General features: G+C 39.7%; 1 protein-coding gene and 1 long non-coding RNA gene across 2 annotated transcripts; one reads left to right on the forward strand and one right to left on the reverse strand.

Annotated features, from left to right (window-relative positions):
* Positions 1-1,661: 1,661 nt before the first annotated feature.
* LOC132842530 (NLR family CARD domain-containing protein 3-like) lies at positions 1,662-10,210 on the reverse strand. Its single transcript, XM_060865256.1, has 12 exons — positions 9,939-10,210; positions 9,546-9,819; positions 9,277-9,387; positions 9,013-9,078; positions 7,029-8,807; positions 6,448-6,642; positions 6,008-6,181; positions 5,096-5,269; positions 3,613-3,786; positions 3,174-3,347; positions 2,508-2,681; positions 1,662-2,208 (listed from the first exon to the last, which is right to left on the reverse strand). The coding sequence occupies exons 2-12, from the start codon at positions 9,596-9,598 to the stop codon at positions 2,202-2,204; spliced, it is 3,081 nt and encodes a 1,026-aa protein (XP_060721239.1). The 5' UTR covers positions 9,599-9,819; positions 9,939-10,210; the 3' UTR covers positions 1,662-2,201.
* LOC132842559 (uncharacterized) lies at positions 10,124-10,487 on the forward strand. Its single transcript, XR_009648043.1, has 2 exons — positions 10,124-10,167; positions 10,280-10,487. It is a non-coding gene; the product is annotated as an uncharacterized LOC132842559 (long non-coding RNA).
* The last annotated feature ends 2,933 nt before the right edge of the window (positions 10,488-13,420 follow it).

Raw genomic sequence — 13,420 nt, forward strand, 5'->3', positions numbered from 1 at the left:
TTAGCATTCTAAACTAAGCACCGTACAATATGTTGCGCTGTAATTGTGAACGCTCAGTCATTCACTGTGCTGAGACGCTTCACCATCTTGTCTTATCGGTTAAGATGGAGGAGCTTTGTACATTGAGTCACATTAAAGATGATAGACAGTACAGCTTAATGCTCCGGAAACGAACCAGCTAATTTAGGACTCAGTGTTGGACACAGTGTGGGACTCAGTGTTGAATGAACAATCGATAGATAGATAGATAGATAGATAGATAGATAGATAGATAGATAGATAGATAGATAGATAGATAGATAGATAGATAGATAGATAGATAGATGTGTGGTAAATGTATTGACTGGGGGTCAATACTTTTGGAATCATTGGATTGATAGTGTGGAGTTGATAGTTACATGTATAGAGTCTCCTTTACATCTACAGTCACTAGGAGAACACAGGAGAGAAGCGGTGCCTGAGCTTGAGAGTTAAGAGAGAACATAAATGAAAATAAACCTACACATTTGATGTTACTATGTTCAGCACAGAGATGCTGGTATACAGTGAATGAATCATGTTTGTACTCTGCATTTCTCAGTATACAAACATGATTCATTCAAGAACATTTTTAGTTATGAGCAGCTTGTGCCCTGGAGGGATTTCTGCATACCAGCATCTCTGTGCTGAACATAGTAACATCAAATGTGAAGGTTTATTTTCATTTATGTTCTCTCTTAACTCTCATTTCAATTTAACCAACTAAAGAGATCCAGATAAAACTCATGCACATCATCGGATTAAACTCTTGAACACATTTACTGTGATTAAAATGATTAAAACCAGCAATGAATCTGTAGCAGTAGAACAAATGGATTGAAAATGTACAAGTTTCTGGATTATTTATCAGAAGTGTTTCAACCCTATGTTGAGGATGCAGAAGATAGGGATAGGTGGAGAGAGATGATTCGCTTTGGCAACCCCTGAAGGGAAAAGCCGAAAGAAGAAGAAGTTTCAACTCTATGCATGGTGCAGCTGAGACATGGAAACAAGGTTGAAAAGATGCTTGTAATTAGAAATTAACAGACACCAGGTCCACTAGTGTCACCTTTTAGCTAATACACACAGTGGTTGGCCCCGGGGCCTGACATGCCTGAAACAGCTCTACACTCTCCATTATACTGCAGTTTAAACTTTCATGAACTCAGACGATCCTGTTCTTCAGTTCACGCTGATAGCAAACAGTTTCACTGAAAACCTCTTTAGTGCAAAGTGACTTTATTATCCGACAGAAGCACCCGGATCTTCACTGAGAAGTATTTCTTTCTTAGGACCCGGTTTGGTGAAATCCAGTCAATAATGCCATAAATAATCAAAATAATTTTAAACAACAACCCATGCTGCGACTTCATGATGTATCAAATAAGCTCTAATATCCAACAAATATCTAATATAAAAACAGCTTTACTGTGAAAGTCTATAAAACATCTACATTCATCTTATAGTAAAAGTTTTTAAGAGAAATCTCTCACCTGCTCAACAGTCCTAACACGACATCGCTGTGACGGTTCCTCAGTGCTAGTAAGATCTTAACCTTGTTCAAGCCGCTCCTCAGAATCTGGTCAGACCTGCAGGATCACTATGTTTTGGCAACTGGACAAGTACAGTATATAATCACACTGTTTAAATACATAGAAGTTTATTTGGAGTGAAAAACGTACATCACAATTTATGTTCAGAAGATTGTTTCAAAGCCTTTAATGTAAACATAAGTAAAAAAAATAAAATGTAGGTATAAAAGGGGTTTATACTTTAATGTAAGTATTAAAAAAAGTATAATTTTAATAATTATTTGCTTATAAATGTAATTATTGGCATGTATGTTCATACAAGACAGATATAACACTTTATAACATTTTAACGGTAACATCAAATCCTCTTCACATCAGACCACATCATATAAAACTGTTGTGGATTATTTAGTATTTATTCCACAGTAAACTATAAGAGTTATCAAATAAACTGACACTTTTTTGTAGTATTGTCTTTAAAAATATAAATAAAAAACGTATAAAACTCTTTCTCCGTGCCTCTGTCTATATAAAGTGAACAAATCTCAGTGTATTTAAAGTGAACTAAGTGACAAACGTGGGTATAAACGTGTTCTCTGTTCTTCAGCATTGAAATTCAGGAGCACAGGAGTCTTCAGACACAGATGTCCATCACCAACTAAATAAAATAGAAAAACATGAATTAATAACCAGAATCTGGAATGTGGTACTTCATGATCGACAACATGAACCCGTCCCTGTGGGTGGGGTTCTGGAAGACAGCACATGGTGTTCATGTACAATCACAATCACTTTCCTGCACTACAGACTGTAGACACTACAGGAACTATAGGCTTCACCCTTGACACGAGTCTCTAATCTACTCATTTACTCCACATTCTGATTAGACAGAATGTAGTGACGTACTAAACCTGGTTTTAAAGCTTACCCTAGTAAACTAAAGAGGTCATTACTCACGTCAGGTCCTGCAGCATGTAACGTTCATCATCCTGAAGAGCAGACAGCAGATGCCTTCCTGAGTCTCCAACTTGATTCCCCTGCAGCTCCAGTTCTCTCAGGTGTGAGGGGTTTGAGCTCAGAGCTGACATCAGAAGAGCACAGCCTTCATCTGAGACACCACAACCACATAACCTGCAGACAGACACAATGCAGACGCACTCCTCACTCACTGTACATATACATCTTCAGATAAAAAAATCTTAATAAAATGTATGGAGGTCAGAGAAAGTGTGATGGAAAAAGAAGAGGATTTGTGAGTGAAATTGTGAGTTTTTTGTGTACACTAGATGAATCATATCTGTGTATCGAATCATACAATAGTGAAAATGTTCTTTAATGTAGCTTTGGGTTACTATATGAATAGATTTCAGTCAGATATTATGACAAAATGAGAAGGTTTAAGTATCTTATACTACAGTTTGGCCATTTTGCACAGATCTGGCAACCCTGTTCACAGCAGCTTAGAGAGATCTCAAACAGTGCATTTTGTGTGATTAGAAACTGCTTAATTAAATTTCACAGTAATTTCAGGCACACTACATACACATCAAGAACCTCAGACCTCTGCTTCTATATCGGAGAACTGAGGAGCAGGTCATGTGACTCTCAGAGAGATGATCTTACCTCAGTGTCTCCAGCTGACAGAGAGGATTCTCCAATCCAGCACACAGACACTTCACTCCTGAGTCTTCGAATTTATTCTCAGACAGATGCAGTTCTCTCAGGTGTGAGGGGTTTGATGTCAGAGCTGAAGCCAGAGCAGCACAGCCTTCGTCTGTGATGTCACAATTAAACAACCTGCCGAGACACGACACACTCTTCGCTCTCACTTTAAGAAGATAAATATGATTTCATTCATTTTCTCTTTTAGAATAGAAGAATTTTAGAATAACTGTACAAAAGCTTTTATTTGTTACATATACATTAAAATTATATTCTTTGCATATGCCTGGGGTCATCCCACAGGGTCCGCCACGATACTGCACCCTTGGAGCACAGAGGGTTAAGGGCTGTGTCTTATTGAGGATCAGGTCATGTGACCCTCTCAGAGAGATGATCTTACCTCAGTATCTCCAGTTTACAGTGAGGATTCTCCAGTACAGCAGAGAGACTGTTCACTCCTGAGTCTCTGAGTTTATTCTGAGACAGATTCAGTTCTCTCAGGTGTGAGGGGTTTGATCTGAGAGCTGAAGCCAGAGCAGCACAGCCTTCATCTGAGACACCACAACGCTGCAACCTGCAGAGAAACAACACACCGTTCACCAACAGATTAACCATGGAGGAACAGGGTTGTGCTTGGTCCCTTGCTAACTCTAGTTGTACTCCACTTGCCACGTAGATTCTGGGTTAGGAACTTTGGGGAAATGTGCAGAAAACAGAACAGGCTCAACAAGTAAAATCATGGCAGTTGTTGAACTCTACATCAAGACTTGACTGATTTGACCATTAGTGATATTTCAACACCCTAGACACAGTGGCTAAGATGTTGGACTACTGGTCAGAAGGCTGTGAGATCAAATCCCAGGTTCACTGCTCAGATATATAAAAATAAGAGAAGTGTAAGTCACTCTGGAGAAAAGTTGAATTGCTATACATAAAATAATATAATGGTCCAAATGTTTATAATGTTAATGAGGTGGACTGGAAGTTCAATCCTGTACTGATGTCCTCTGTCTGCTTTGTCTTTAAAATCAGTATAGTGCTCCTGTCTACCCTAGGGGCTTTTTACACCTGGTCACTTCATGTGTTTTCTGTGATCTGATATCTACCCGATGGTAAAAAGACCAGGTCTAAATGCCCTCCGAAATGTTTTGGAGACGGATATAAATCCGATGGTACAAACCACTTCAGGAGGTGGTCTGGGACGCGTTTCAGATGAAACTGGACAGGTGTAAATGAATGTGTTTGTTCAAGCCACATACGTCAGCACTATACTCCTCCCAAACAGAAGTACGTCACTCAGGTGATCTTTCACACAGGCGTCTCGTCGGGTCTTAAAACGCGCTGCTGCTGCCAGCGAAAACACAGCAAACAGTAAACGCTGTTTTTTGTAACATAAACGTCGTAACGAGTTTTTTCCTCTTCTTTTTGATCGCGTTCTGAAGACCGCACACACCAAAGCGTGTTCCATTTCAGTTACCCCGGAAATGAGGTAAAATATATTAGCATTTTGGGCGGGAGTAGAAAGATCGGATCGATATCCTATTCGCCGAGGCGCGTTTATGTGGCCTAATGTAAATGGAACAGTTTTAACAGATCAGAGAAAACACATGAAGTGACCAGGTGTAAAAAGGCCCTAAAATGTATAATCAACTTCAGTCTAGAGAGTTAAATAGTGAAGGAATTGACTAAAATCATATTTGGTAACAAAATAAAAGTTTCAGTTTGAATAAAATTTCAGATTTCAGTTTGAACTAAAAAGAAACAAAAGCTTTTTCAGTCTTATGGCATTAACGTTATATGTTAGTTTACCAATTCAATTCCTCTTTATTTTTCCTTCACTTTGCTGCTAGTTTAATTTGATCTTCAGTTTGATCTGATCTTACCTCAGTGTCTCCACTTTACAGTGAGGATTCTCCAGTACAGCAGAGAGACTCTTCACTCCTGAGTCTCCTACATTATTCCTGGACAGATGCAATTCTCTCAGGTGTGAGGGGTTTGACCTCAGAGCTGAAGTCAGAGCAGCACAGCCTTCATATGAGACACCACAATCACACAACCTGCAGAGAAACGATCTTTATTTATGATCAGAAATGAAATGTAGTATAATATAAGACCATTTAAGGACCTTAGCGAAAGAACTTTTAAAGGTGCGGTGCACGATGTTTGAAAGCCAACGTTGACATTTGAAATCACCAAAACAAACACGTCCCTAACCCCAATGGGTGTCACCCCTGTTTTGATAGCTCCGCCCACACATACATACGTAACCCAGGCAACTACTATGGCGGAACCTGCTGGGTCAGCCGGTCAAGGGGATATTTTTATCAATAAATGAACACAATGAGTAATACTGTGGTAATACAGATGTTTTTGTAGTACTGTGTGTTGTACAGTGAAAAGTTTAGCTCCGTTTCACTCGGAAGACGACGTTCAACACCTAGAACCCAAGGCAGAGGTAACGGCAGAGGCCAATGTCACACATGCACACTGAACACTCTCTCCGCCACATATTGACAAGACACGCCCCTTTCTGCTAACATCACACATGAGCACTGAACACTCTCTACGAAGCATACTGACAAGACACGCCCCTTTCTGCTCATTGGCTACACGTTTGTTTTGTTAGTCGGTACGATTCAGTTTTCTGAAGTATTTTTCAAACATCGTGCACCTCACCTTTAAGCTGCATGATTTAAAATCGACACATTAAAAATCTAATACTTCTGCTTCAGTCTCACTATCAGATGAATGTGTCTTAATGAGCAGCAGGTCATGTGACAGAGAGATGATCTTACCCCAGTATCTCCAGTTTACAGTGAGGATTCCCCAGAAGAGCAGAGAGACTCTTCACTCCTGCATCTCTGAGGTTATTATTAGACAGATCCAGTTCTCTCAGGTGTGAGGGGTTTGATCTCAGAGCTGAAGCCAGAGCAGCACAGCCTTCATCTGAGACACCACAAAGCTGCAACCTGCAGAGAAACAACACACTGTTCACCAACAGACCTCCTGAACTATTCAAGATAGAATTAGCATTAATCAAAACATTACCGTAGTCATATAGAGCAACTGACATGGTGTAAAGGTATTGCTGTTTAAACTGAACACAACTCAGTCAGAACTTATCTACAGTAAGTTTGACTGTTTTTGTAAGTAAATACAATTATTTATTAAATGCACATGAATCTGAGGAGAAATAATTAGCATGTTATTGTGACTCACAGAGAGATGATCTTACCTCAGAGCCTCCACTTCACAGTGAGGTTCCTTCAGTACGGCAGACAGACGCTTTAATCCTGAGTCTCCCACTTTATTCTGAGACAGATATATTGTACTCACACTCAGATGCAGTTCTCTTAGATTGGAGGTTTCTGAGCTGAGCACTGAGTCCAGAGCATTCCAACTTTTCCCTTTAATTGTACCGCATCTGATACTGATGGCAAAAAAAATTTAATATACGATGAACTCACAGTGCAAATGATCATAGAGCTGACAGCCATCAAAGCTTTCATTCACGCTACCTATTTATTTTTATAGATGCCTTTGTATTTTTTGAGTTATTATATTTTTTATTTGTATTTATTATATTATATTTTGTGTGTATGTTTTTGAGTGACAGATTGTTTTTCCTGCTCTGCCATGTTTGTTCATCGCCTGAACCACACCTGTGTGTTGACTGTGCTCTTAATGTAGAAGTTTACTTTGGATTTTTCAATGTTGCCTTTACCAAAGTGTTGAGCTGCAATTGTTTATTAAATTCAATAAAGCTTAATGATACTAAGTCAGAACTTTGAGACAGTTATATTCATCTCTACTTACAATGCTTTTCTGGATGCTGCAACCACAGGCATGACCTTCACAAGAACCCAATCTGATATGTCGTCTGTGGTGGTATATTTACTCAGGTCAAATTCCTCTTGCTCCTGTTCTGAGGTCAGTAACACAAACACCAGCGCAGACCACTGGGAAGGAGAGAGTTTACTTTGTTTTCCAGATTTCAGGTAGTGTTGGATTTCCTCCACTAGAGAATTATCACCCAGTTCATTCAAACAGTGGAACATATTGATGGATTTCTCTGTAGGAAGGTCTCTACTTATCATCTTCTTAACATACTGAACTGTTTCCTCTTTTCTGTGAGGGTTACTTCCTGTCTGTGTTACTAGGTGATGTAAGAGTTTCTGATTGGACTCCAGCGAGAGACCCAGAAGAAAGCGAAGGAAAAGGTCCAGATGTCCAGTTTTACTTTTTACAGCCTCATCTACTGCACTCTTGTGGACATCATCTAAGGCTTTAATTTCTTTCATCTCCAGATCTTCAGTCTCTATAAGAACATTTCTCTTCTCCTTCATGAAGGTCAGGTGCACATACAGAGCTGCAAGATGCTCCTGAACACTCAGATGAACAAAGCAGTACACTTTACTCTGGTGAAGCCCAAACTCCTCTCTGAAGATCTGAGTACACACACCTGAGTACACTGCTGCTTCTGTCACATCAATGCCACACTCCATCAGATCCTCCTCATAGAAGATCAGGTTCCTTTTCTTCAGCTGCTGAAAAGCCAGTTGTCCCAGTTTAAGAACCATTTCTTCATCACTCTCCTGCTTCTTTGAGTATTTTTCTCTTATGATGTTTGTCTGAATGATGAGGAAGTGTGTGTACATTTGAGTCAGTGTCTTGGGGCTCTCTCCACTCTCTGCTTCACCCAACATTCTCTCTAGAACAGTGGCTGAGATCCAGCAGAAGACTGGGATGTGACACATGATGTAGAGGCTTCTTAATGACTTCAGGTGTGTTATGATGTTATTGGCCAGGCTCTGATCACTGATCCTCTTCCTGAAGTACTCCTCCTTCTGTGGGTCATTGAACCCTCGTATCTCTGTGACTCGATTAAACCACTCAGAGGGGATTTGATCAGCTGCTGCAGGTCTGGAGGTGATCCAGATGAGAGCAGAGGGAAGCAGATTCCCTTTGATCAGGTTTATCAGCAGCACAGGCACTGATGCTGATTCAGTTACATCACACACTCTCACTGTGTTCTGGAAATCTAGAGGAAAACGACACTCGTCCAATCCGTCAAAAATGAACAGAACCTTTTCCAAACTGGACATTTCTGTTTCTTTTGTTTCCTCAAAAAAGACATGAAGGAGCTCCATCAGACTCATTTTCTGGTCCATCATCAAATTCAGCTCTCTGAAAGGAAGTGGAAATATGAGGTGGACGTCCTGATTTGCCTTCCCTTCAGCCCAGTCCAGAATGAACTTCTGCACAGAGACTGTTTTTCCGATGCCAGCGACTCCTTTTGTCAGAACAGTTCTGATGGGTTCGTCTTGTTCAGGTAAAGGCTTAAAGATGTCATTGCATTTGATTGGTGTTTCCTCTGTTGCTGTTCTCCTGGATGCTGCTTCGATCTGTCTGACCTCATGTTCATTATTGACATCTCCACTGTCTCCCTCTGTGATGTAGAGCTCTGTGAAGATCTCATTCAGGAGTGTTGGGGCTGTTGGGTTTATTATCACTCCATTCAAACACTGAACCTTCTTCTTCAGATTTAACTTGAAGGTTTTCTGGAATTCAGTAACAGCATTTTCTGGTTCGTGCCTGTGATTGGGTGAAGTAGGAAAATAAAGTGAAGTTACTAGATTTTAAGATCATGCTTTTTTACATAATTTAATCTTTGTTTTCTATGTATTTGCCTTGCCTTATTTTTTTTGCAAAGTAATCAATCCTTGTGTTGTGTCAGGAGAGAGATATATATATTATACGAGTGTATCGGTGTTGGACACAGTGTTGGTTTTGAACTTACCCTGTGTCTGTGGTGATTCTCTTTTCCGTTCTGTCTTCAGATTTAAAAGAATTCTTCACCTGAACCCTGTGAACACAGACATGTGAAGAACATGTGAAACTCCACACAGATATTAACCTGAGCTCAGGATCGAGATCCTGATATTATAACTTCATATGTTACCTGTGAAACAAAATTGAGTAAAGTTTAATGTCTGTAAAACAAATTGTTCCAAACGACTTGGTTTTCCACTCAGCGGTGACTTTAACAGTGAGGACATGTTACCTGTGTACAGGTGGGACGTCTTGACCTTTGAAATTAAAAGGTTTCTCCATGGACACATCACTCTTGGCACAGCTGGGGGTCGGTGAGTCTGATCTTTTTATCTGGAGTTTCCTGCACAACATTAGAAAAAAGGTTCCTTAGTGAAAGAGTCTAGTATTTGTTTCGAGTTAAGCGGTGACCGCTAGCAGAACCATTGGTCGTTTATTTCATATGTACTCATTAAACATTTTAGTTATAAACAGTTGAATCTTAAAGGAATGGTATCTTACTTATATTTAGCTGCTGGGACTCCGTTATCTGTGTCCAGATAAGAAGTCTCCATTTTTGCATATAAGTATATTAAGTATGCAAAGATACAAATGATGTGTCTGATCTCTTCTGCTGTCAGTCTGTGATTGGGTAAAAACTACCAAGGGGACTTTAAATACATGCTTTTCTCTAATTGAAAGTGAACTTGGTTTGAGTAAACTGGTCACAGTCGTCTGGTGATCTTGTGAAGCTCGATGAAGGTTTTTGAAGGTCGTCTTCATAAAGTCTGAGAATCTGTTAACCAGGAAATGCAAGATTTTCACAGTTAGCAGTCTGAACATACTGTAATGTAATATAGTATAAAATCAATCCTATTAAAGTATAAAGTAGTTTCTGTTAAAGAAATCACTCACCTTTTTAATCAGAAGTCATTGTTAAGGTCAGAGTAATGACACTTTAATGGTGCTTTATTTTCTTTTCTTTGCATTCCCGTTACAAACTGGGCGGCGACTTTAGGAAACACTTTCACTTTCTTAAAGAACGTTGAACTTCATATGAGTAATGGGCGTTTACTAAAAAGAGTCGACTCTTTGAACCGGTTCTTTTAGCTGGATGCCGACTCAAATCTGGCTCGTGCTTCAGGTACGGTGAATACAGCAACGTGTTGAGACACTGTCCACATATATATGATTTTATACATTATATTGTGAATGTGTGCGATCGAATGAATGAAAATTTACTTTTAATATTTTAGGTTATTCCCGTCATCTGTGGCTCTGTGTTCTGAGTCGTGGTTACTGAATCTTCCAGCAGGGGGCGCTGTGCAGGTCTGCTGTATAATCCAGAGAAGAAGAGCTGCTGATTTCTGCCTTTAGCTCACATGCTAATCACCTCAGCATCATTCTGAGGGGAATTTACATGTGATTGATTTTACTGATTAAAGTGTATAGACTTAAAGCGTTTATACTCTATTCTGCTTCATTTGCTAAGTTTAAGAGATTTATAGTCATATAAATGACTGAAAGGTTTATATTATAGTAATGTATATTATAATAATTGTGCTTTAACTTGTGTATGCTTGTGTTTTGTGTTAACTTACAGCTCATTAAAGGTTCTTTCACAATGATAAAAAATGAACTTAAACCAAATATATATATATATATATATATATATATATATATATATATATATATATATATATATATATATATATATATGAGAATTTATGGAGGCATTTATTATCACTATCTTGGTGAAGTCCAAGATAGTCTAAGATTGTCTAAGTCTAAGAAGTCTAAGATTGGTGAAGTCTCGCTGCATCCGCAAAGCCAACAGCATTGTGGATGACCCCACACACCCCTCACACACACTCTTCACATTCTCATCTCCTGCCATCTGGAAAAAGGTACCGAAGCATTCGGGCCCTCACGACCAGACTGTGTAACAGTTTCTTCCCACAAGCCATCAGACTTCTCAATAACTGAACTGTACTGCACTGAGCACAACATACACACACATCATCTGTATGGACTGCATAGACCCTCACAAAACACACACACTGACACATCATACTGTTTACATGCTGCTTACAATCCAACAAACTGTTTACATGCTGTTTTGCACACCTTTTCTGCTGTTTTTGCACAAACTGTCCCAACATTTCAGCCGTTTTTGCACATATTGTACAATATCTCAGCCATTTCGCACATACTATATAATATTTCAGACATTTGCTGTTTTTTGCACAATTCTATATATTATCCCAAGGACCTGCTGCTAAGAAACTGTGTTCATTCTAATGTTACTGCACGAAATATTGTTTGAACATTCAGTATTCACACACAGTATTTAAACTGGTCGGTCGGCGCTGTTTCTGTTACTGTTTACTGTTTATTGTCTTTTGTGTACTGCATTTTTTGTACTTTTTGTATTGTCTTGTAACTTTGTGTCTGCACTGTCTTTTGTCCTGCACTGTCTTTTGTCTGCACTGTCTTTTGTCCTGCACTGTCTCTTGTCTGCACTGTCTTTTGTCCTGCACTGTCTTTGTCTGTCTTGTCTGTCTTGTCCTGCACTGTTTGCACAGGTTACACAGTTGCACTTTATGTGGCTAAGACTACTTACAAGTCTTTAGCCCTGTCTTTGTTTTATGTAGCACCTTGATCCTGGAGAAACGTTGTCTCATTTCACTGTGTACTGTAACAGCTTTATATGGTTGAAATGACAATAAAAGCTTCTTGACTTGAATTGACTTGAAGTGATGCAGACAGATGGTCTTCTGACTTCACGTGGAGGGACATCAGACCCTGTAGGACACATCGGGCCTGAGGACCAACAGATTGGAGAATTCCAGAAGAAACATATTAAAGAGGAAGAACCTGACGATGAATATTTATGTAAGACAAGAGTCACTGTAACTAAGTCACTGATTAATCCATTATTTGAATTGGCACAAATCTCTGATATTTTTAATTAGGATTTTTAAAAAGTACAAATATTGCAAATAAATTTCATTGATGGGACTTTAGATGGAGGGACGTCAAGCTTTGTGGGACACCTCATCCCTGTGGACCAACAGGATGAACAAGAGAAGCATATGAAAGAGGAAGAACCTGAAGATGATAACAAAAAGTGCTCCACTGACGGTATTGTCCATAATTTAGAATGTTATTATGTCCATTTTATATCTCTAGACCTGTAGAGTGTTTCTGTAGATGCCTTATTTATGCCTCAGGTCTCCAGTGATACAGAGCTGGTATAGTAATGAATACACACAGCTACCAAAGCAGTAGATGTTTTCCTGGGACTCAACTCGTTACGCTCATTTTTAATCCATTTCTCTGCATAATGACATAACTTACATAATTCATGTGATTTTATGTTTGTTTTAACAGTTGTTTATTTTTTCCTTCTATTCTTTTTCTGCTCCACTGAAAGACCCAGTGAGGGACACAATCTCTGGCTCCTTTTGTCCCTTGTCCTATACATCTCAAATATACCTTTTCAAACACATCAGAAGATCGCATCATGATGAGTATGAGACACTGAAGAAACCCAGTGTTTACTGTGAAAATATGATGCCTAGAAGAAGCACCTGTAGTCGGCCAGAGTTCCCTGAGACTCTGCAGGCAAACACCACTCCTGGGCAAACGCAGAAAGGAACTGATCAGTCCTCAGACACTGAGGAACATTTTACTCAACAAAATCACCTCGACCTGCCCGGGCGCGTTTAAGCAAGAGAGAAACCCTTTTCCCTTTGAACGCACGTTCACACAGGAGAGAAGCCGTTTTACTGCGCCGACTGTGGGAGGAGTTTTAGTTTACTCAATACGCTCCAGTTACACCAGCGAATCCACACAGGAGAGAAACCCTATTACTGGTCTGACTGTGAGAGGAGTTTTAATCACACCAACGCATTCACGTGCGAGAGAAGCCTCGTCACTGCTCTCAGAGTGGGAGGAGTTTTAGTGACGGAGGTCAGTTCGAGGCACGTCGGTACGTTCACACGGATGAGAAGCCTTATGATGGCTGGAAGTGTTTTGAAGTCAGTGAAGCTGTATGAAGACCCATGAAACACTTCTCCATAAACGCTGGCTACTTATGAGTGCATTACTGTGGAGTGTAACAGTTGTGGTTCACACAGGTGAAGCACTGGGGGTCTGCTGTTGAAGTGTTCTGATTCTCTGGCTTCCTGTTTATTTTCAGTCCCAACTCATGAGCACAAACATCAATACTTCCCAAAATCAGGCCGACATCATCAGCAGCGTCATGCTCAAAAGTAAATACGGTAGAGACAGCTAGCTGGATCTGTACCGAATGGTTATTGAACCATATTTACAACTTACACAGATAAACAGCTTGCTACGCTGAGGGGTGACGATTACGCTGTAATGTGGAG

Source organism: Tachysurus vachellii, chromosome 3 (genome assembly GCF_030014155.1).
Source record: "Tachysurus vachellii isolate PV-2020 chromosome 3, HZAU_Pvac_v1, whole genome shotgun sequence".
In the NCBI taxonomy this organism is placed as follows: Eukaryota; Metazoa; Chordata; class Actinopteri; order Siluriformes; family Bagridae; genus Tachysurus; species Tachysurus vachellii.